A 19,930-nucleotide genomic window follows, 5' to 3' on the forward strand; every position below is an offset into this window, starting at 1 on the left:
CGACGGCTCAGTCAGAAACAGGCACGATGCGTCGCGAGCTCCTCCTCGCAACCGATTAGCAGACCACATTAACGCATCGCAGTGACGGGAGATGTGTGTTTATTAGGCCACGGCGCTGCATGCATCCAACGCTGCGCGGTGGTAAAAATACAGCTCTCCCACTCAGACACGGTGGCATCGTAAACCAGCACAGAGCCGCCCCTAGAGAACGCCAGTCCCCGTTCTCGTTTGAAGCCACTCGCGTGACTGACATCTACTCGCGGGGCTTTCGATTGCTAGCAAATCTAGGCTAACCTGTGCCCTGAAAATGCCATTTAAAAAGGCTGCATCTCAAGCAGAGATCAGGGCCACTTGTCTGATAAGCAACACTTCAAGAGCCGAACAAGAGCAGAGGAGGAGAGTCGCGCTCCCGGGGAAGCTGTGCAACCCACACAGGCCAAATGAGGAGCGTACAGTGTGTGAGAACCAGGCGCTAATGAGCTTTAGTGTAGGTGTGTTGCCAATCAGCAACAAGATGACTGATTGCAGAGTAGCCATACACGCTTCCAGGGCTTTGTCTCAGCCGTCAGAGCGGTAGCCTGCGAGCGCGTGGAGCAGAGATAAAAAGGCGCAGCACCTCTGCGTTCGGTTTACCCAGCATTGTGTGGAGGGTGCATTCGCTCGCGGAAGGCTTCGGCCGCGGCTGGAGAGTAAACAAACTATTTTGCTGTTGAGCCATTCAGCAGACGCTGCCATCTAAATCGACTTATCCAGAGAAATCAGACGCACGGCATTAGGGAGCAGCTCTGTCTACGGGCGTCTAGTCTGACTGTGAACAGCGGCTGTCGCCCAAGTCTCTACGCCATCACAACTAACCAGAACTCAGGGGCAGAGAAGAGCATTTCTGAACAAATTATGTCAGCAAAAGCCACAATAGGTTCTGGGGCCCCCGTTTTTGTTGTTTGGCCCCCTTGACCCCTTCTCGATTGCAAGGCTACATAGAATGATTTGTAAAAGTTTGAATAAATATTGATAAGCGCAGAACGCTTCTATTGGCCAAGACGATATAGAATAATAAATCATCCTTCCTGGCTCACCCTCTGTGACGGTTTCATTGTTGAAGGTGGTGATCGAAGTCATGCAGGTCTTAAATCTAGCGGCATAAAAAAGTAATAAATAGGATTGATTTCAACGACTGGCAGCCAATATCAAAAGGCCTTTCATACTCGCACTGAAACAGTCTCTCGCAAAGTGCAGATGGGGGGTGAAACCTTTATCCTTCAGACATATTTATCTGAACCCATTATTCCTGACTGTATATGGGTGTGTTCTGTCAAGACGGCAGCATTGCACACACACACACCACTCTGGTTCGAATCACAGGGTGCTTGAAGGACGGACCTAGATTTGATACCCCTCAGCTCTGTTCAAATCAAAAACCGGCCGTGAGCAGTGAGCACACACACACACACACACACACACACACACACACACACACACACACACACACACACACACACACACACACACACACACACACACACACACACACACACACACACACACACACACACACACACACACACACAGCGTAGGAGTGCGTTTGGTGGCGATGCTGGTGGGTTCGTTACGACACAACCTGCAGCTGGTTGGATTGTCACGGGGATGGAGAGGGGAGCCCGGCTCCGAGCCGGCCACTTTATGATCAGAACAAGCTGTCATGCTTGCAGGAGGGGGGTATAAATAAACGGTAAGTGCTCCCAGACCTATGAGACGCGGTCTCCAAGCTGACTGTAAGCTGAGGTACCGGCCTTAAGAACAGATTAGACAAAGCCTCTGTTAGCTTCAGCTTTCATCTTCACACACTATTTATGTAAAAACCTAGCCTGGCCTTAGGTCTGCCTTGGCCTGCCGCTGATGGAGGAGAGATGGGGAGAACCTGGGAGAAGACATCCTCTCATGGCTTCAGCGTCCGTGGATACCGCTTCACAGAAGCCCGACTCGTCGTGCTTACAGTCAGACCCCATATTGGTAGAACATAAAAACAAGCTAACAAATTGCACCTGAATTTACCTGCCGATAATGCCCAAGGGTGTGCGTATGGGCTTACACACCCACACACACGCACAGGCACAGGCTAACCACTCTATCCACTCAGGGGAATGGACCTGATTTAGAGTTGTGTTAAAAGACAGCATAAAACACAACATGCGACAGTTGCCTGGCACGGTCTCTCTGCACACCTACAGACATCGAGACTCCGTCAGCGATGGCTGCGGTGGAGGTGACACTGGTTATGTAAAACCACTCTGATGAAACTGTCTCTGCTCTCCTTTGCCAGCCAATCATAATGGAGGCGGCACGTGGGTTGTTATAACCGCTTTAATAAGATACTGGGGGGGGGGGGGAGGCCGTGATATCCCCTCACCAACAACATGGGCCTGGCGCCACAACAAACACGACGAAAGAAACAAAAGCGCGTCCACGCTCCGGCGCTCTGTGGCGGGCGGATGCTAATGTTTCAGATAATGATATGAGCGAGCGTCTAGAATCCATTTCCTATTGTGTCCAAAACCCACACAATGGAGGGGATTGAATTACAAAGATGGGGCTGGTTGGCGCTGAATGAAGCGGGCTGACGCCAGATCAACCACGAGGTCCACTTCACAGTGTCCTCATTATCACCGGGTGATGCTGGCGACCCTGCCTCCCCGCCCCCCTCCCCCCGGCCTAATGGGGCAGGCCGGGCCTGATTGGTCGTCTCCGTTTCGTGCGGGGCTGCAGTAGACGTTCCCCACCGGGTTCAGTCTGTTTATTTCTGGAGCTCCGTCGGGCCAGGACGTGTGTGTGTACACACACACACGGAGGCGTTCAAGTTCAATTCACATCAACCGGCGACATACACCGCGGGCGCAAGCATGACAGGCTGGGTATGAACCGATGATGGCATCCTAAAAAACACTCACCGCCTGGGGATTTGATCTGGCTGTCGCTCTGCTATTTGTTGATTTAGTTCATTTTGAGAAAGCATTAGGGACAGCATCGGAGCTGGCCTGCTTAACTACCCACCCAGTGATACTGGCATATCTACTCCTGCATCCCAGTGACTGCCACCAACACCACCTCGCTCTCAACTCCTCGTGTGTGACGTCACCGGGTTGATTCTTTCCACAATTAACTCACACCAAGCTCCCTACTGGCCCACACTTTAGCATTCCTATCCCCTGGCATTGGTCTCCCTCTCTTTAGTCCTTTCTTTCTCCACCCTCCCTCTGGCTCGGACTGGCCCGGTGCGCTCGCAGTAATACCCTGCCCTTCCAGAGAGACGGGGCTCCGGGCGGGGGTTGGCCCGAGGTGACGCCGCTCCCCGGGGGTTCTTGGCTCGGCCGGGGGCGGCCCGCCCTGACAACACGTCCCGCTGGGCCATAACAAACCCCCGTGTGTGCGGGAATCTACCCTGCCCGGCTAATTACTACAACCGCTGCTTGCCTATCGGCAGCGTTGTTGGACACAGAGAAGATCCGCACACATTTGGCTTTGGCCAAATGTTGAAACTGCTTATTATTATTATTATTATTAACCGGAAAGGGATTTAAGGAAAAGGTCTTTCAACTTGACTACGATCCCGAATATCGGGAACAAAGCGAGACATTTGGAATACCTAGAATCCATTATGCAACACATTGGTGTTTTGTATTTTCACCTTACAGATGTTGAAACTGCCGCACATGTAACTGGATGGGCTTCAGGACTCAATGCACAGTATTCAATAATCAATAATCTGTATTAACTGGACGCCCCCAGATTGAGGAACACCCATAACCCCCTCATCATCTCCCTTCAGGATTTGACCACGCAATTAAAACGCACGTCAAAGACGCCCAATTCAAACACAGAACACATTGTTCGAAACCCATGTCTAAAAAGGACGGGCATCAAACGCATGAGCCACAGGTGGTCTCCACAAAACTCGTAATTCATGTGCATGAACACCCCCTCGGACGATGGCTGCACGCCACCCCTCCCCTGCACCGACCTTTGACGAGCCGCTCCGTGGTGGACTGCTTCTCAGGTTTATCCTTGTCCTTATCTTTCCCCGACATGACGCCTCGCTGCGGGCAATGGTTCCTAGTCCAGAAGGTGGGGGTCTCTAGTTTCAAGACGGATCCAGAACGTGGGGATCTTGTCTCAAAACGGATCCAGGACGTGGGGTTCTAGTCTCAAGACAGATCCAGAACGTGGGGGGCGGGGGTCTAGTCTGCGGGGAGACGGGACCGGGGGAAGGGGGGCTCCGTTCTGACGGCGGGCCGACGGGGGGGTGTTGGTGAGGAGACTGATCCCTGAGGAGGTCTCGGAGGTCTCTGGGATCTCGGAGGTCTCTGGGGAGACTACAGCTCCGACAATTCGCCCTCCCGACCCTCAGCAGCAGCCTGACAGACGGGTGCTATGCTACGGAGACACTGACAGCCCGTTAGCTTCTCGGCCCACGACAACGTGACACCAGAAACCAAGGCATACAAATCAAATAAAAGGAGACGAATACAAAAAGGTCCAAAGTGTAGCTCCTCGCCCCGGGGTATTACAGCCCGTTAGCCGCCGCTAATCGGATTTCTCCGTTTCAGCTAGTTAGCCCGGTGGCTATGTTAGCCTAGCATGCTAACACCACAGACCAGTGGTTAAAAACAGAGAGCTGTGATGAACTACGACCGCCTCACTGCCGCCCTTCCTCCTCATGTGAGCCCGACGATGGAGGGCTGGCGTGGTGACGATGATGATCAGGATGATGCTGCCGCTGGTCTTCCTCCTCGCCGCGAGCCCCCGGGATTAACGGGCTAATCTAACCGCGCACGCGCAGCCGGGGTTTCCTACAACATGGAGGCAGTGTTGCCAGATTGGGCAACCAGTTGCCAGATCGTGCGGGAAATCTGTCCCTATCTGGCAACACTGCATGGAGGCTCCGCTGTGTCGTAGCCATGGAAACGTGACACCGATTGGGAGGGGGGCGTAATGGGTTTACCGGATCGATGATTGGTAATACAGACTGGTTATTAGTTATGGTTGATTATGGGGGAACATAATACACACACACGTGAAATATGTCAGTGTTATTTTGACAGGTTTTTAACAGGTTGCAGTAACTCTAGGTGGACGCTAGGTGGTGGTTCCATCTCTAACCACTGCTTCACCAGGCAGACGATTAACCTTAACTTTTAAGCGATCTGCAAATTAAGCGATTTGTGGCTTTTGTGAGATAATGGGTGTATGTTTGTGTATTCCCAGAGAACATTAAAAGGTTGAAATAATGTATACAAAAAAATTGATTTATTGAATTTGAAAATATCCTTGAAAGTAAATACCTACATAAACAGAATGACAGGTTCACCAACCACATAATAATAAAAACTATGGATACAAGACGATCGCTTCCAACTGAAGATACAAACACCTCAACAAACACAAATAAAAATAAACAATAACTACTCAAAGAGGGATCTTCACAATTAAAACAGCAAAGGCCATGCACACAACAATTATTAATGTTAGTTGTTAGAAATGCTGGTTCCATGAAACATTTTTAACGTAGCATCTATCATTTCTGCAAACGCTCGCAAGCGACAACTCAAAGTATTCCTGTTCCAGTCCTGGTCGATATGACACACCCCCAGCCACACTACAGAATATCTTCATCTCTGTATTCTCCCGACGCTGAAGACGATGCACCAAGGTGCCCGCTACACACAGAGTCTCCGTACGAAGCAGAGAGGAGGTTAGCGTACCGTGACCTTCGCTGGACACGCAGCCGGCCGCCATGTTGCTCCGGCACACGCTGCGTCAGCGGGAATCAACTCCGATACTCTGACAGCGAGAGAGAGAGAGAGAGAGAGAGAGAGAGAGAGACGTGGAGAGGTGGAGGGAGGGAGGGAGGTAAAGCGAGCAGGAGATAAAGACGGAGTGGGAGACGGCGATATGGCACGAAAGAGAGAAACTGAAAGACAGACAGACCGAGAGGGATAGAGAGAGACAAAGTGATAGATAGGGACAGTGATTGACAGATGGAGTGATTGATAGGGACAGAGTGAGAGAGAGTGATGGATAGAGACAGAGGAACAGAGAGTGAGACAGTGATAGTGACAGAGGGAGGGACAAAGAGATAGAGAGAGACAGAGCAAGATAGAGACAGAGGGTGCATAGGAGACAGTGCCATGGCAGGTACTGTTCTCTGGTGTTGGGTTGGGGGGGGGGGGGGGGGCTAGGTCTAAGAGCACTTCTGCTTGCAGTGCCAGATGACATCGGGTCAGAGGGTTGGGTCCTGAGGTCAGAGACCAGCATACGGGAGAACCAAGGAGTGTATTCAGCTATAAATGCCGGTTCTCCTCGAGATTATAATCAACAACATCAGTTCAAGTAGGCACTCTTGGTTCTTGAACAGTGTGTGTGTGCTTGTGTGTCACATGGAGTGTTATTGAACTCAATTGATCTGGTTGTGTTTAGAACAGCAGTCATGAAGCCCCCTGCGGATGGTCTCCTGGTGGACAGACATGCCACAGAATAACCACCACTTCTGAAGATCAAGAAAAATGCATATTCGGCCACGGACATAAGCCTGCGCTCTGCCGACAAGTTCCTAATTCAGGTGGTCTTACTAACGTTGGCAAAACTTCACACTTCGCAGACGGAGGTTGTGAACACCCTCTCAGCTCAGGTGTTGCAACACACACACTGGGGGAGATGCTCTCTATGGCTATACCGAAATCCTTCATTTAGGAATTTTCTGGTTAAAATAAACTCGACATGGGATCCTCATACCGCCGTAAGGCCCTCTGCTCCATCCACGGTGAAATGCGTTCCCCTTAACATATCGCCCTGCCTGTACTTTGAAGAAGGCGCTGCACCTAAACAATGATATTCAGTCTATACCAGTGATTAACAAAACACCATTAGTACACACATTATAATAGCGTTTAAATGCGATAAATATTCCTATGTACCCTATGGATTGGTATTTTTCCGAGTGTATCCGTGGGAATGAACGAGAACCTGGAAGTCACACAGTATGTCAGGTCTCTCTGCTTGCATGTGAATCACCGGTCAACTAGCGCGGCGATCTACGACCGCTGCATAATGACAACATCGTCAGGCCTCCGCTCAGCGCCCCGTGTCCCCGGGTACGAAAGGAGACGCCGGAGATGAACCAGTGACCTCGCGGGGCGGCTGGGCCCGAGGCCACCGTAGGAGGTCAAAAAGATGCTGAGGAGGAGATGGCTCTGGAGTGTTGGGGGGGGGGGGGGGGGGGGCGGTGGTCTGGCCTGTCGCGTGGGCTTCTCTTCGCTGGGAGTTGTAGTTTTCCGACCGCGACGTGGCGGGAGTGTCCGGGACAGGAGTGCACAGACAAAAAGAATCCACAGCGAAAAATGAACAGATTATTATGGAGGCGCGTCGGCGGCACGGCGTCCCGCCCCGTGCGCTCGTCTTCTCGGCGTCCGTGTGCCGCGGGGTTCGTGCGAGGAGGCACGGAGCAACACAAGAAACTAATAATCCCAGAGGAGTCCAGGGGGAGGGGTCCGCCTGGCTGACCCCAGGCCCCCCCCCTCCCCTGCGGGGCCCTTACTGCATGATGAAGCCAGGCTGGTGGGCCAGACGGCCCTGGGGCCGCTGGGGCAGGGCGGGCGCGTACTGGGCCGGGTACTGGGACAGGTAGTGGCTGGGGTAGCCGGCGGGGATGTTGGGGAACTGCTGGCCGGAGCGCGGCGGGATGGGGGGGTAGGGCGAGGCGGTGGTGTAGAAGACGGAGGGCTGTGCGGGCGGGGCGGGCGGGGCGGCGGTCGCGGGCGGAGCCGGCCCGGGGCTGGGGAGCTGCTGCTGCGGGGGCTGGGGGGGCTTCCTCCGGGGCTGGGCCATGGGGGAGCGGGTGCTGGCGGAGGCCTCGTGCTGGAGGGCCATGGGCAGGGCCCCCGACGACAGGGCCGAGCTGGCGGCCGGCGCCTGGGGCAGCCGCTGGCCGGTGAGCACCATCTCCTGCAGCTTCTCGATCTTGACGCGCCGCAGGTGGGCCAGCTTCCTGTTGCTCTGGTAGGCGTCGATGAAGGTGTCCAGGGTCACGTCTCCGTCCAGGAAGGAGTCCGCCATGTTCTGCCGAAACACGAGACGACAGGAGGAGAGGGTTAGAAGGAGAGGGTTAGAAGGAGAGGGTCAGAGGGAGGGTCAGGAGGAGAGGGTCAGAGGGAGAGGGTTAGAATGAGAGGGGAGGATGGAGAGGGTCAGAAGGAGGGTCAGAGGGAGAGGGACGGAAGGAGGGTCAGGAGGAGAGGGTGGAAGGAGAGGGTTAGAAGGAGAGGAGGAGGAGAGGGGAGGAGTGAGAGGGTTGGAAGGAGAGGGTCAGAAGGAGGGACATTCGAGAGAGGGAGGGAGGGACAGAGACGATTGGATCGAGAGAGCAGGAGAGACCGGGAGAGAGCGAGTGAGAGCGCAGGACAGAAAGTCAGAAGAAACATGGAGAGAGAAAGAGGTATACAGAGAGAATGAGAAACACGGGAGGGAGGGAGGGAGGGAGAAAGAGGGAGGGAGGGAGTGAGGGGGGATGGAAGGAGACAGAGATGGAGAGGTCATGCTGTTGTGATGAACAAGAAGATTCATTAACACAGTAAAAATGAGTCCTTGGTTGCCATGGAACCACCATGGCGGGAATGGTGTGCAATCTTTGCCGCCGAGATTAGCGTTTTAGCGATGGCGGTACTAGATGAGCCGCTGAGAGACCACAGGCCAGCCTGGAGGCCGGGCTCCAGGCTGGAGGGTGTGCTCCAGGCTGGAGGCCAGACTCCAGGCTGGAGGCCGGGCTCCAGGCCGGAGGCCAGGCTCCAGGCTGGAGGACGGGCTCCAGGCCGGAGGCCAGGCTCCAGGCTGGAGGACGTGCTCCAGGCCTGAGGCCAGGCTCCAGGCTGGAGGGCGTGCTCCAGGAGGGCCTGCTTACCTCTGTCTCTTCCTCGATCTTAGCTCCCTCGGCCTGCAGCAGCGCCAGCAGGGTGTCCAGGGACGTGTTTCCAGAGGTGTGGTCTGAGGAGTACAAGGAGGAGAGCAGCCATGTCAACGTAGTGCTTGAGATACCGATACCAGCATCGGAAATTTCTCAGATACTGCCTAAAATGTATCGGGTATTGGAGAGTACGCAAGTCTATGCTCCGATCCGATACCATCACGTGACTCATTTACTACACAGACAGAGAACATCACAAACACTACGGTGTTCTGCTGCGTTCGTTAGCAAACTGAGGGTCTCCGACCTAACGTGCGTTCGAGTAACCAAGTCCTAAAAACCTTGACGCACCAACGCTTAACTTCTATACTTGTCTGTCATCGTAAGAGACCCCTTCAATATGAACAAGTCCTAACCCTAACCCTATTCTTAGTTACAATGCTAGATGCTACATCGGAATATATATTTAGTATCGGCCAATACTTAAGTTAAGGAATCGGGAAGGAAAGAAATGGTATGAGAACAAAAGAAGACAAAAGACAAAAGTAATGTGGTCATTCCAACATACTGATACAATCAATGTGAGGTGTGGCATGACAGTTCTGCTTTTCTGAATGTTGAGTCATGGCGTGCGACTGAAAAAAAGCTGAGCCTGTTGCTGAACACTTGTTGAAGCCTCACTTGTCCTCCATCCTGTTGCAGGGTGTCTATCCAAAGTGTGCAGTAGCTTTGAGCAGCAGTCACAAAGGAAGTCTGTTCGCTGAGCCGTGTTTGCCGTGTGGAATGAACCAAGCGAGGACTCTCCCTGGAAAGGGCCTTGAGGGTTTAGCTTGTATTGATAAACCAACCAGAGCTGCATTTGGGATTCAGCAGAGATAAAAGGGATACTGGAGAGGTATGCAGACGCCTCTAATGGCTGAATTCACACATCACCGTGGGGATTCACCCAAGTTTTAGCAGATCCAGAACCCACCTACTCTAGAGTCTACGTCCCATGTTTGAGAAACGACACAAATAGTGCAAATTATTTACAGAAACCAAATAGTTCAAATGAGGATAGACACAGATACAGGACATTTGGAAGGATGCACATTTAATCCACTCAGTCCTTCTGCAGCCCCGTCACAGCCCCCCCATCAAGAGATAAATGAAGAGCCATCTCCTAGTGGAGAGATAATCAATAATAACCCCTGAGAAAGTCTCCACTGAGCCAGTATTTATGCCGCCAGACTTTGATTGTGTAACCTTGTCCTGTTGTTCGGAAGATCAGACAGTTTCTGCCTCCGTTACTAAAAACCTGTCTGGTTAGAGGAAGGCTGAGAGTAAAAAGCCAACAGGAGGGTCACACAGAAGGCAGAGGGAGAAAACAGGGAGACATTGGAGGAGACTAGTTCACCTAGACTCTGCATAGCCTCCCCCCTTACCCCCCACACACTTATTGTATGTTGGATCCTGTCGCTTAATGGACACGCTTATTGGATGTTGTACGTCCTTGCACTTAAAAATAATTCTTAGCGTTGTGTAAGATCTTATCTTACCCTAGCTATCTGTGTTGTATACGGGGAATGGGTTAACCTAGAGATTCTTAGTGACTGCACACGGTACTATGAACATCCTTACTGTGCCGACCGCGATATATTGTTTCTCTTCCTTCGGCCAAATGTGCTTATTGTAAGTCGCTTTGGATAAAAGCGTCTGCTAAATGCCCTCAATGTGAATGTAGGAGACGCAGCCAGAGTCGAGAAGGAGCAGGTAGCCCTGTAGCCAGGGAGCTAGTGGTCTGTAGTGCGGTCAGATAAAAGAGGGGCTTAATCTACAAGCCGTCCTCTGCGCGGTGACGTCAAGGCCGCCTGGATCAGGCCTCACAGATGGGTCTGGCCGGGCTGATAGACACTCTGCTAGAAAGCCCCACTCGTAGAATAACTTTTACTGATATGCGCGTTTCCTGGTGACAGAGCGAGACAGATGGGCTATTTATACAATAGCAGAGAAGGGCTTCGTTCATTAGTCGTGTAGAGGAACAGGGTGGATTTGATTAGGTCGGCAATGATCAGATCTTCAAATTCAAATCATTTATGATTGCAAAACGAGGATTTTCCTTCGAATACCGTGGATGCGTTTCATTGTTCACAAGTAGAGAATAAACAATGCAACACAAAATGCTAACAATTAAAAAAAAATTATAATCAGTCTGAAATGGTGGAGCAATTCAACTGCCTCATGGTCACCGTGGTAACGATGGGCGGATCTGCGCTGTTCAAAGTCCCACACACACAGTGAGGGAAACTTGAGGAAGGGGAGGGGAGATGGTGGCTCTGAAGTCCAATGCTCTTTATTCAACGCCTGTGTGGAGTCACAGGCAGCGGAGTCTCACACACACACACACACACACACACACACACACACACACACACACACACACACACACACACACACACACACACACACACACACACACACACACACACACACACACACACACACACACACACACACACACACAATCCCTGGCTAGAGATCACTCCCCTCCACCCCAGAGCAGAGAACACGCACCCTGGTCATGGATCACAAGACGGCTCTTTTTGGAAATGGATCCACATTGGGGTCCTTGAAGAACGTGTGTATGCTAGCTCTCTCGCCATGTTAAAGCTGTGTCCACCCGTAACGCTAGCCGCCATCCAAAGAGCTAGTAGCCAAACGTCAAGCTAGCCGCCGTCCAAAGAGCTAGTAGCCAAACGTCAAGCTAGCCGCCATCCAAAGAGCTAGTAGCCAAACGTCAAGCTAGCTGCCGTCCAAAGAGCTAGTAGCCAAACGTCAAGCTAGCCGCCATCCAAAGAGCTAGTAACCAAACGTCAAGCTAGCTGCCGTCCAAAGAGCTAGTAGCCAACAGCCTAATCAGATCACAACAGGGAGATTAGTGCCCTGTGGGAAAGATAATATATCTCCCTAACGCGATGCCAGCGTTATATAGACCGGGTTAAAGAACACATGCCGGAAGGTTCAAGGGGTCGTATGGGAGTCCGGAGTACATGGGCCATATAGCAGAAAGGACATACACAGTTGAACCCCGCTACACGTGGCGGCAGGGCTGTGCAATGAATCGAATTTTCATCGTGATTTAGGTTTTTGGGTCGATCTCCAAACGCATATTTAAACGAGTTGAAACTTTTATTGTTTTTAAGTATATTTGTTTTATTCATTAAAATGTTTGATTTATGATTGAATAAAACACCTGGATACACATTTGTACATTAATTACTTTCTTTTTTTTAAGGGGAAATTCCAAAGCTCTCAGTGACAAAGTGTTTTTTGGAGAGAAATGCTGAATAAATGCAGCCTGGTGGCTCCGCCCGCCTAAGCGCTTCTGCTCTATTAGAATATCCCTTCAGTACCGTCTGGGTCTGCGGTATGTTAGTGGGTTTTCTCCATCTCAATTTTCTGCGTCCAATCAGCGAACAGAGGGAGTGGCTGAGATCAATGACGTTAAAGTCAGCTCTCGTTGACGGACATCTTCACGCACGGTGATTGGTTTGTTTACAGCCTGCGCGCAACGTGATTCCCGGCCAAATGTTAGCGATTGGTTCAAACTTTTGAAACTATTGACCAAAATAATGCTGATTTCTTTTCTCCATAATGGAGCGGCCCTGCGTGGCAGGCCCAGGCGGTCAGCCCGTCAGAAAGCCACCCTGCTCCAGCTGCAAGTACGTATGTCCCCGCACACAGCCGCTTTACAACTAGGGCAGCAGATAGGGGCATGGAGGAGGGAGAGGGGGGGGGAGGGGGGGTAACCTACATTTGACAAAAGCCATCGCTCCAATCAAAAGAAGACCACAAACACTGGCTGGATGCGTTTGTGAAGTAACACGTCGTAACACACTCACACCCCTAATTATTGTATGGCTCTTTGCAACACGTCGGCCTCGTGTGGGTAAATATGTAAGCAAGGTGTCCCGGCACACAGCATGGGGTGTGATTGTGTGTTTTGGAAAGGTCACATTTATAAACTCAACTAGAAGTGTACATTGTACTTGTATTCAGCCGGACAAATACACAAACACCAACGATTATTTACCAGGCTCCACTCCCTATTGTCTGCTAGTTATATTATTTGTATATTTATTTATTGATTCTATTTATATTCAGAAAATGTCTGCACAAGTAGTCACCAGACTTCAATCTCTTTGCAGATAAAGTCCTATCTGGTCTATGCTGCCTTTAAAAACAAACTGCATGTTAAAAATAGCACGGAGCAACTCAGTACCACCAGCTCCCTGAAGACAGACAGTGCGACCCCAGAAGAGGGCATTAATAGCTACAATTAAAACATGGATGGCGGGGTGCAGTGTGCTCCGCGGTCCTTCTCCAAGTCCAACATCTACCCTCCACTAAGCCTCTCTCCCTGCCTCCCTCTCTCTCTCCCTTTCTCTGTTAATAGTTCACAAGCTAGCATACCACTGTCATTCTGCATAACAATGCACAGAGCCACGTTAACGATTCACCTGGTTAAATAAAGTTATTATTCAAATAAAAATAGCCATCAAGATAAAGACATGATCACAAAAAAAGTGGGTTGACAAGACAGGAACAATATGGTCACACCAGAGAGACACAAGCCAACAATAACAGATACCCATAGCAGTCATTTTGGTTACAGGTTTGTTCTCACGTTCTAAACTGGAAACATAAAACGGCTTCTGTACGGTACGCTGAGCTATTGACCTATTTTCTGTAAAGTTCGGTAATAAATACCTCACACGCACGGAACAAGAGGTTGGTTTGGCTGGCTGTTTTAATATTAGACACCTGGATGATAAACTTTCATGTAGTTACATAGCTTTTCTTGGGAAGTGCCCATAAAAGCAAAATCATCTTTCTTTTGTCAATTCATTGTGATGTTAAAGTGCTTTATGAAGGGCTAACTACATCTAAAAAGTTGGGATCAACTAAAAAAACAACTTTGAAGCCAACATTAAGGAATTCAAAAAGTTTATAGTAGATCGAGAGTCAAATATGAGATGAGCGAGAGAGAAAGAAACGGCGACTTCAGAGAGACCCTAAACTTAGATTGATGCCACAAGAAGAAAGCAAAGGGGAACTTTCTTCTCAATCAGTAGAACAGTAGGAAGACTCATACAGCATTCACTGTTAGTTACATTTTAACTGAGAGGCTGAGCAACCACTATGTAATTAAGGACACACACACACACTCATTATAGACACACACACATATATAGACACACACAAACACACAGTTATTCATCAACGGCTGGGCGATCAGTTGAACAGGGAACCCAGAAAGTGGGAGAACCGGTCTGCATGACAGAACAAACAACAGGAGAAAGAGGCCGACGCATGAGGGCGAGATAACGTTGAGCAATGTTTCACTAGTCTTGATTAGTAGGTGGAAACTTCCCAGTCAAACACACAACACAGCATGTGTCAAACAAGGGTTTTGGTTGGACAAAGGGCACAGTTTTGTTTTGTCTTGAAGGTTTAGTGATCTGCCACTTGGGTCGAGTTTAGTCTTCTAAAGATGGACAGCGAACCAAAGACCGGTGGAGCCTTCAGACTCTTCTCATGGTTCCGCCTCTGTTAGTGTGTGCAAGCAATCTAACAATTTGTGTACATGTTCGCTTGGGTTTGTTTGTTAGTCGTAGAACACACACTAGGCCCTTCTGATTGTTTTTAGGTCAAACAAATTGGAGCTCTAGTTTCCTGCTATGCAACACCCTCTCACACTCACACTGGTTAAAAAAGGCATTTTCCCACCAAGCCCGTCCCAAACATAGTGAGTCAGTCAAAACAAATAAAACTATTCACAAAACGTGTTTTTTATGAACAATTGGAGTTGCAGTAAAATAGGGAGTAATGTTTATAATTGTAAATATGAGTATAAGTATGAGTGTCAGAGTGGCAACACAGGTTCAGATGTTCACCATGATGAAGATTACTGTTTTCCAACAGCAGCCGCCCCACTTTAGTCGAGCGTTGGCCTACCTAGGGTGGACTTGCGGAACTGGTAGGTCTCGAAGCTCTCCTGCAGGGAGCTGTAGTGAGCGGACAGCTTCTCCTTCCTCTGCTCCAGCTGGGGCTGCAGGGCCAGGTTCAGCTCTGCCAGGTTCCGGTTGCTGGCCAGTGTGGTGTCTTTGCTCTGCTGGACACCCTGCATCTGAGGAACAAACACAGGAGGAGGGGGGTAACGTCAGCAGGCTGGGGGGGCAGGGGTGGGGAGTGGGACCACAGCTGAACAGTTCTGCCTTAGAACGCAAGGTACATGGTAAATAGTAAATGGACTGCATTTACACAAGGCTTTTCTAAACAGCGGCCACTCAAAGCGCTTTACAATACTGCCCAACATTCACCCATTCATACTAGGGCTTTGACTTTTGCCCAAAAATCATATTTGAAGTTTGTTTGTTTGTTTATTAATATTTGAATATATTCTAATATTTATCAATAATATTTTGACAATTAAATGCCTTCAGTAAGAGCTGGATTGGGCTTCGCGAGGTTCGTTTAACGCGTTGCTATGGTTACCGGTCTTGCGTGTTCCAACGGTTTATTAGGTTTCTAATAAATCGCTGTCTAATCGATACTTCATTCACTGCCTCTTCCGTGGTCATTACAACATTATGAATAGACTGCGTCGGGTTCTCCGACGTCTCTCCCTCTTGGCCTGCCCATAACAGGTTTGAATATTAAGGGCTGCCTAATATTCGTTTGAATATTGATATATTTTTTGATATTCAAATTATATTCGAATGACGAAGTTTGGAGTCAAAGCCCTAATTCATACACACATTCACACACCGACGGCGGGGACAACCATGCAAGGGGACAGCCAGCTCGTCAGGAGCAGTCAGGGAGAGGTGACTCGCTCAGGGACACCTCGACACTCAAGCTAGCAGGAGCCAGGGATCCAACTAGCAGGGTACCGGCCGGGTACCGGCCAATACGCTCTGCCCCCTGAGCCACATGCCGCCCAAGGCCCACTGGCTGCCTGAACCAGCCTGTCCTTGGTGAACAGTCTCTGAATCCACCTGCACTTTGGATCAAAGCGTCTAAATGTAAATGTGGTGGAGACACCGGATCGGGAGACACTCTCCGTCGTTTTGACCAGGTTTTCTCATGGGAGGGACTTGCATCAGTAAAACGAACAAGTGAGAACCTGTAGCCGTTGAGAATCAGCCAGTTCTTGGTCATTATCCAAATTTAAAAACAAATTACAAAATGGCCTCCAGTGGTTTTGTAGATGAAGGAGGAAACCAGAAAAAGAAAGGAAAAAATAAGCAATGGTCAAAACGGTATTTGGGTGAATGATTCTTTAGCTTAATGTCGTGGTTTTACAGAGAACTGTAGACCTTACTCCCCCATTACCCTGAGCTTCACGGCTGAGGAACGAGGCTAATCTCCTGGTCATTTCAGATCATGCAGGGATGTCATTTATTATAACATACAATATAAATAATAACAAGCTGTCCCCAACCTGATGATCAGCATTGTGGTATTGTCATTTAGCAGTGAGCCAACGAGTAAATGTAAACATAAGGCCAACGTCATTGCAGTAAATCGGCCTCAACCTCTTGCCCTTCAATATCATCTCCTTGTCACGCTCCACAGCAGCAGTCAGGCAATGAAGCGCTGCGACGATTGACAGAAACACCTTCAGTCCTATGAGAGATTGCACATGGATGTTCATCCCACCAAACCGGTTTTAACGTGTAATTGAGCGACGGAGGTTACGGGCAACAATACAGTAGGGCCGCTCTAGTAATACACGAGCAGCGGCGCCCTCGTCGACACAAAGAACCCAAAAACACACGCAGTCTTGTTTCAAAGGGAGGTGGACAATAATTGACAACGGATGGCCTTAACATGAGCACAGCGACACTGCACCGGTGAGAACAACCTAGCGTCTGTGAGGAGTGCTTTAGCCGTTCAATAATGTGATGGGCTGGGAACAGACAGGCCTTTAGAGAGCACTGGCTGCCCAGCCTTGTTCTGACAGGGTCAACCCCTCACTGTTTACCCGGTGCTGGGTGGGGATGTTTACCAGTCGCTCACTCCCTAAACCAACAGCCACAGAAACAACACATACCCAAGTACTCGCAGCAGATTCAACGAGCAGCACCCTGAGATGGCTCACTGTTTTTCTATTAGTACCTGTGCTTCCTGTGTGCTAACCACAACCACCGCGTTCATGAGCTTACAACGGAAACCGAGAAAAGACTGAATTCAGTTCAGCGTGGGACGACACATGGCAGAAAGATGCTCCAGACGCGGTCTCAGCAGAGATCCCCCTCCCTGCCACCACCACAGTGCTCTGGAGCAAGACACCACACATCCAGAGGCATCAGGGTGGGATCCCAGCGGGGACAAAAAGCGTCTGAAAACATCAAAAAATGGGGCTGAATGTGGGTCGGCTGGTGGAAAGGAATGTCCTGAGATCAGACCTCCACACGTCGTCTACCAACGCCACTAAACCCCCGGCTAGAACAGAAACTAATAAGCACATGGTAGTTAAAAAGACAATGGCCACTCCCAACTTGTCTCTTCTGCCACTCCACCTGACAGCACACGCCGTCATAAATCATGACATAACTTGTCGGAAAGTGGCGGCCTGGCCTCCCGGAGATGACGCTACGGAGCCTACATTCCGTCAGAGAGACCTCTGCGTTGGTCGGTTTGTCTCCATATTCCCGGTTTGTTGTGATCAGCGACGCCAGGCCGCTCTGAATGGGCCGCTTGTGTCGGTATCTGAGGACGGGATCGGCGTTCCTGCCGGCCGCCGCTCACAGGCCTCTCTGGTTTCAGCCGGTGTCGCGCCGAGGGGCCGTTGTGCTGCCGGGTGTTAACGTGTTCGGGTACGATGGAGACGTCGCCGGGCGCTACACCTCCCAGAGAGAGGTGCTCCCACGCCCCAAACAACACCTGAAATCCCTACTGCTTACCAAAATGTCCAGTCTACATATGATGATTAGTATATAATAATTAGTATGTTATTGTTATCTTAAGCAGCCTTTTATAGAGGACCAAAGACAGCGGCTTCACGCTTGGTGGAAGACGATTAAAAGTGATTTAGTTACCGTGTTATTGATACAGTCAACCAAAGCACTCAAGATTGTAAACATAAATCACTCTACTCAGAGCTCAACCCCTCCTGCGTTGCTACGATGGTGAACCAGAGTCCTGCCTCTGCTGAGTCTGACCCAGAGCGAAGCTCTCAACGGGCCCTCGTTAAACAGAAGGGGCCGTGGACAATAGAGGGCGTCTGACACGTTGCGCATCCACACAACACCGGGCTGGGGAAGCACCCACAACACTAGGTCTCACCCTGTACGCGCACAAACAAACTATACAAATATTTGCAGCATTAATGTGTGAATATCAGTGTTATTACAGGCTTATATGTGCAGCCTAACACAGTCACACACACATGTCGCTGTTCTAAGGCAACTCCCATCCTGGTTGTGTTGCTGTATGCAAATTGTTGTCCTAGGATACAAATGATTAAATGGCCGCTGAAGCTTGATTCAAAACCCTGGGAGGAGAGACGGCAACTTCTCGTTTCTGCTGCGAGGCGACCAAAACCACAAGCCTGCATCAGCCCCAATTTTAAAAGCCACAAGTTGAAGTGTGTTGATGTTCCTCTTTTATCAGAAAGTTAGAGAGAACTAAAGCCATCCAAAAACAAAACTGTTAGGCGGGGCTTCAATGTAAAACCCGTGTCTCTTTTAAGGAATTACTTTACAGCCTGTGATGGAGAACAAGTAGTGACTGGTTTATTGGCACGGTGGAAAAAATCCCTCCTTCCACCAAGGACAGAGAGCTGATAACAGGAGACCCACCTCCATGGGTACAGATTAAGGGGAAACGATACCTAGCACTGCACACGTGAGTCTGTATATACTGCTTATATACCCGATGGGTGCAGGAGGAAAATCCACATGATGTTGTGGTCGAAACCATTTCACACAAATACGACTTTCATCAGTTCACGTTCTGACTGCAGTTACTAGACAGGTGCATGGCGATCAAGTACAGTATGCACCACATACACGGAATGTATTACAGACCACACACACTGAGTGTATTCAGGAGACACGTTTTAAAAGTTAAAAACACATCATTTAAAAGAGGCCAAACAAAAGGCCTAGCGTGGGGGGGGGGGGGGGGGGGCGACAAGCTTAAGTTAAACCAACAGTAGTCTGGGGGATCTGACCGTGAAGCTCCCCAGTCAACCTCCCAGAACTAGGCTTCTACAAAACACGAGTTGATGTATTCAAGAGTTAATGTGGTTTATGTGGAGCTGAAGACTCCTGAGGGACAAAATGTCGCAGACTACAGAGAAGTAAGGGCTGGTAACTTGAGATAAGGGCTTTGCTTTTTCTTCCCTTTCTCGTTACAATGTTGCAAGCGACGGCGTGGAGTTAAGAACAAAATAACTAACAGATGTACCGTAGGCCTACTAATGTTTCAATGTGCGGAGGAGCTCCTGGAGAGCGTCACGAAAACACAACAAAGGGTGAGACCGACACACACAAACACAAACACACGGGCGCGCAAACACACAAAGCTCGTACCTCGTCCATTTCCTGCACTATGTTGCTGAGCTTCTCGTCGTCCTCCAGCAGCTCGTTGAGCTGGGTCATCGTGTAGGCGCTGAGTTTGGGGGTGAAAGTGGTCATGGTGAGGCCGTGGCGCGGCGCTGGCTCCTCCGTCGACTGCTCCCCTTCACGTCCTCCCGACAGTGACAGCTGACCCAGCTTCCTCTACCGGAAGCTCCTCCGAGCTCCGGATTGGAGGAGGGCTGTTTGGGGCCCTGACGTCACGCATATGGACTCATGCGCGCACACGCACGCACAGGCGCGTACTAAAACAGACAGGAATGCGCTCCATGGTTAAAGTTAAGAGGTGAATGCATTCCTTCTCATGAGTATTTTTTTTTTTTTACGAGTTTTCTTGTTATTTGCCGTCCAT

At 50.0% G+C, this 19,930-nt stretch overlaps 2 protein-coding genes across 4 annotated transcripts in view; both read right to left on the bottom strand.

Annotated features, from left to right (window-relative positions):
* The window catches only part of ppp3cca (protein phosphatase 3, catalytic subunit, gamma isozyme, a), a 34,808-nt gene extending 29,960 nt beyond the window's left edge, over positions 1-4,848 (bottom strand). For all 3 annotated transcript variants that reach the window (XM_056602027.1, XM_056602026.1, XM_056602025.1), the window contains exon 1: positions 4,016-4,848. In XM_056602027.1, coding sequence (XP_056458002.1) covers positions 4,016-4,082 — 67 coding nt within the window. In that variant the 5' untranslated portion in view covers positions 4,083-4,848. The remainder of the gene's footprint in view (positions 1-4,015) is intronic.
* Positions 4,849-7,271: 2,423 nt separating this feature from the next.
* vps37ba (VPS37B subunit of ESCRT-I a) lies at positions 7,272-19,872 on the bottom strand. Its single transcript, XM_056602037.1, has 4 exons — positions 19,534-19,872; positions 14,948-15,119; positions 8,948-9,030; positions 7,272-8,109 (listed from the first exon to the last, which is right to left on the bottom strand). The coding sequence occupies exons 1-4, from the start codon at positions 19,636-19,638 to the stop codon at positions 7,585-7,587; spliced, it is 885 nt and encodes a 294-aa protein (XP_056458012.1). The 5' UTR covers positions 19,639-19,872; the 3' UTR covers positions 7,272-7,584.
* Between the last annotated feature and the right edge of the window lie 58 nt (positions 19,873-19,930).

Source organism: Gadus chalcogrammus, chromosome 11 (genome assembly GCF_026213295.1).
Source record: "Gadus chalcogrammus isolate NIFS_2021 chromosome 11, NIFS_Gcha_1.0, whole genome shotgun sequence".
Classification (NCBI taxonomy): domain Eukaryota; kingdom Metazoa; phylum Chordata; class Actinopteri; order Gadiformes; family Gadidae; genus Gadus; species Gadus chalcogrammus.

Bases quoted from the DNA above. Each gene is read 5' to 3' on its own strand.
- vps37ba (XM_056602037.1), bottom strand. From the start codon at position 19,638: ATGACCACTTTCACCCCCAAACTCAGCGCCTACACGATGACCCAGCTC. The intron at 15,120-19,533 runs GTACGAGCTTTG...TTTGTTCCTCAG, and splicing joins TAGTGCAGGAAATGGACGAG to ATGCAGGGTGTCCAGCAGAG. The intron at 8,110-8,947 runs GTAAGCAGGCCC...GTGTTTCGGCAG, and splicing joins AGATCGAGGAAGAGACAGAG to AACATGGCGGACTCCTTCCT.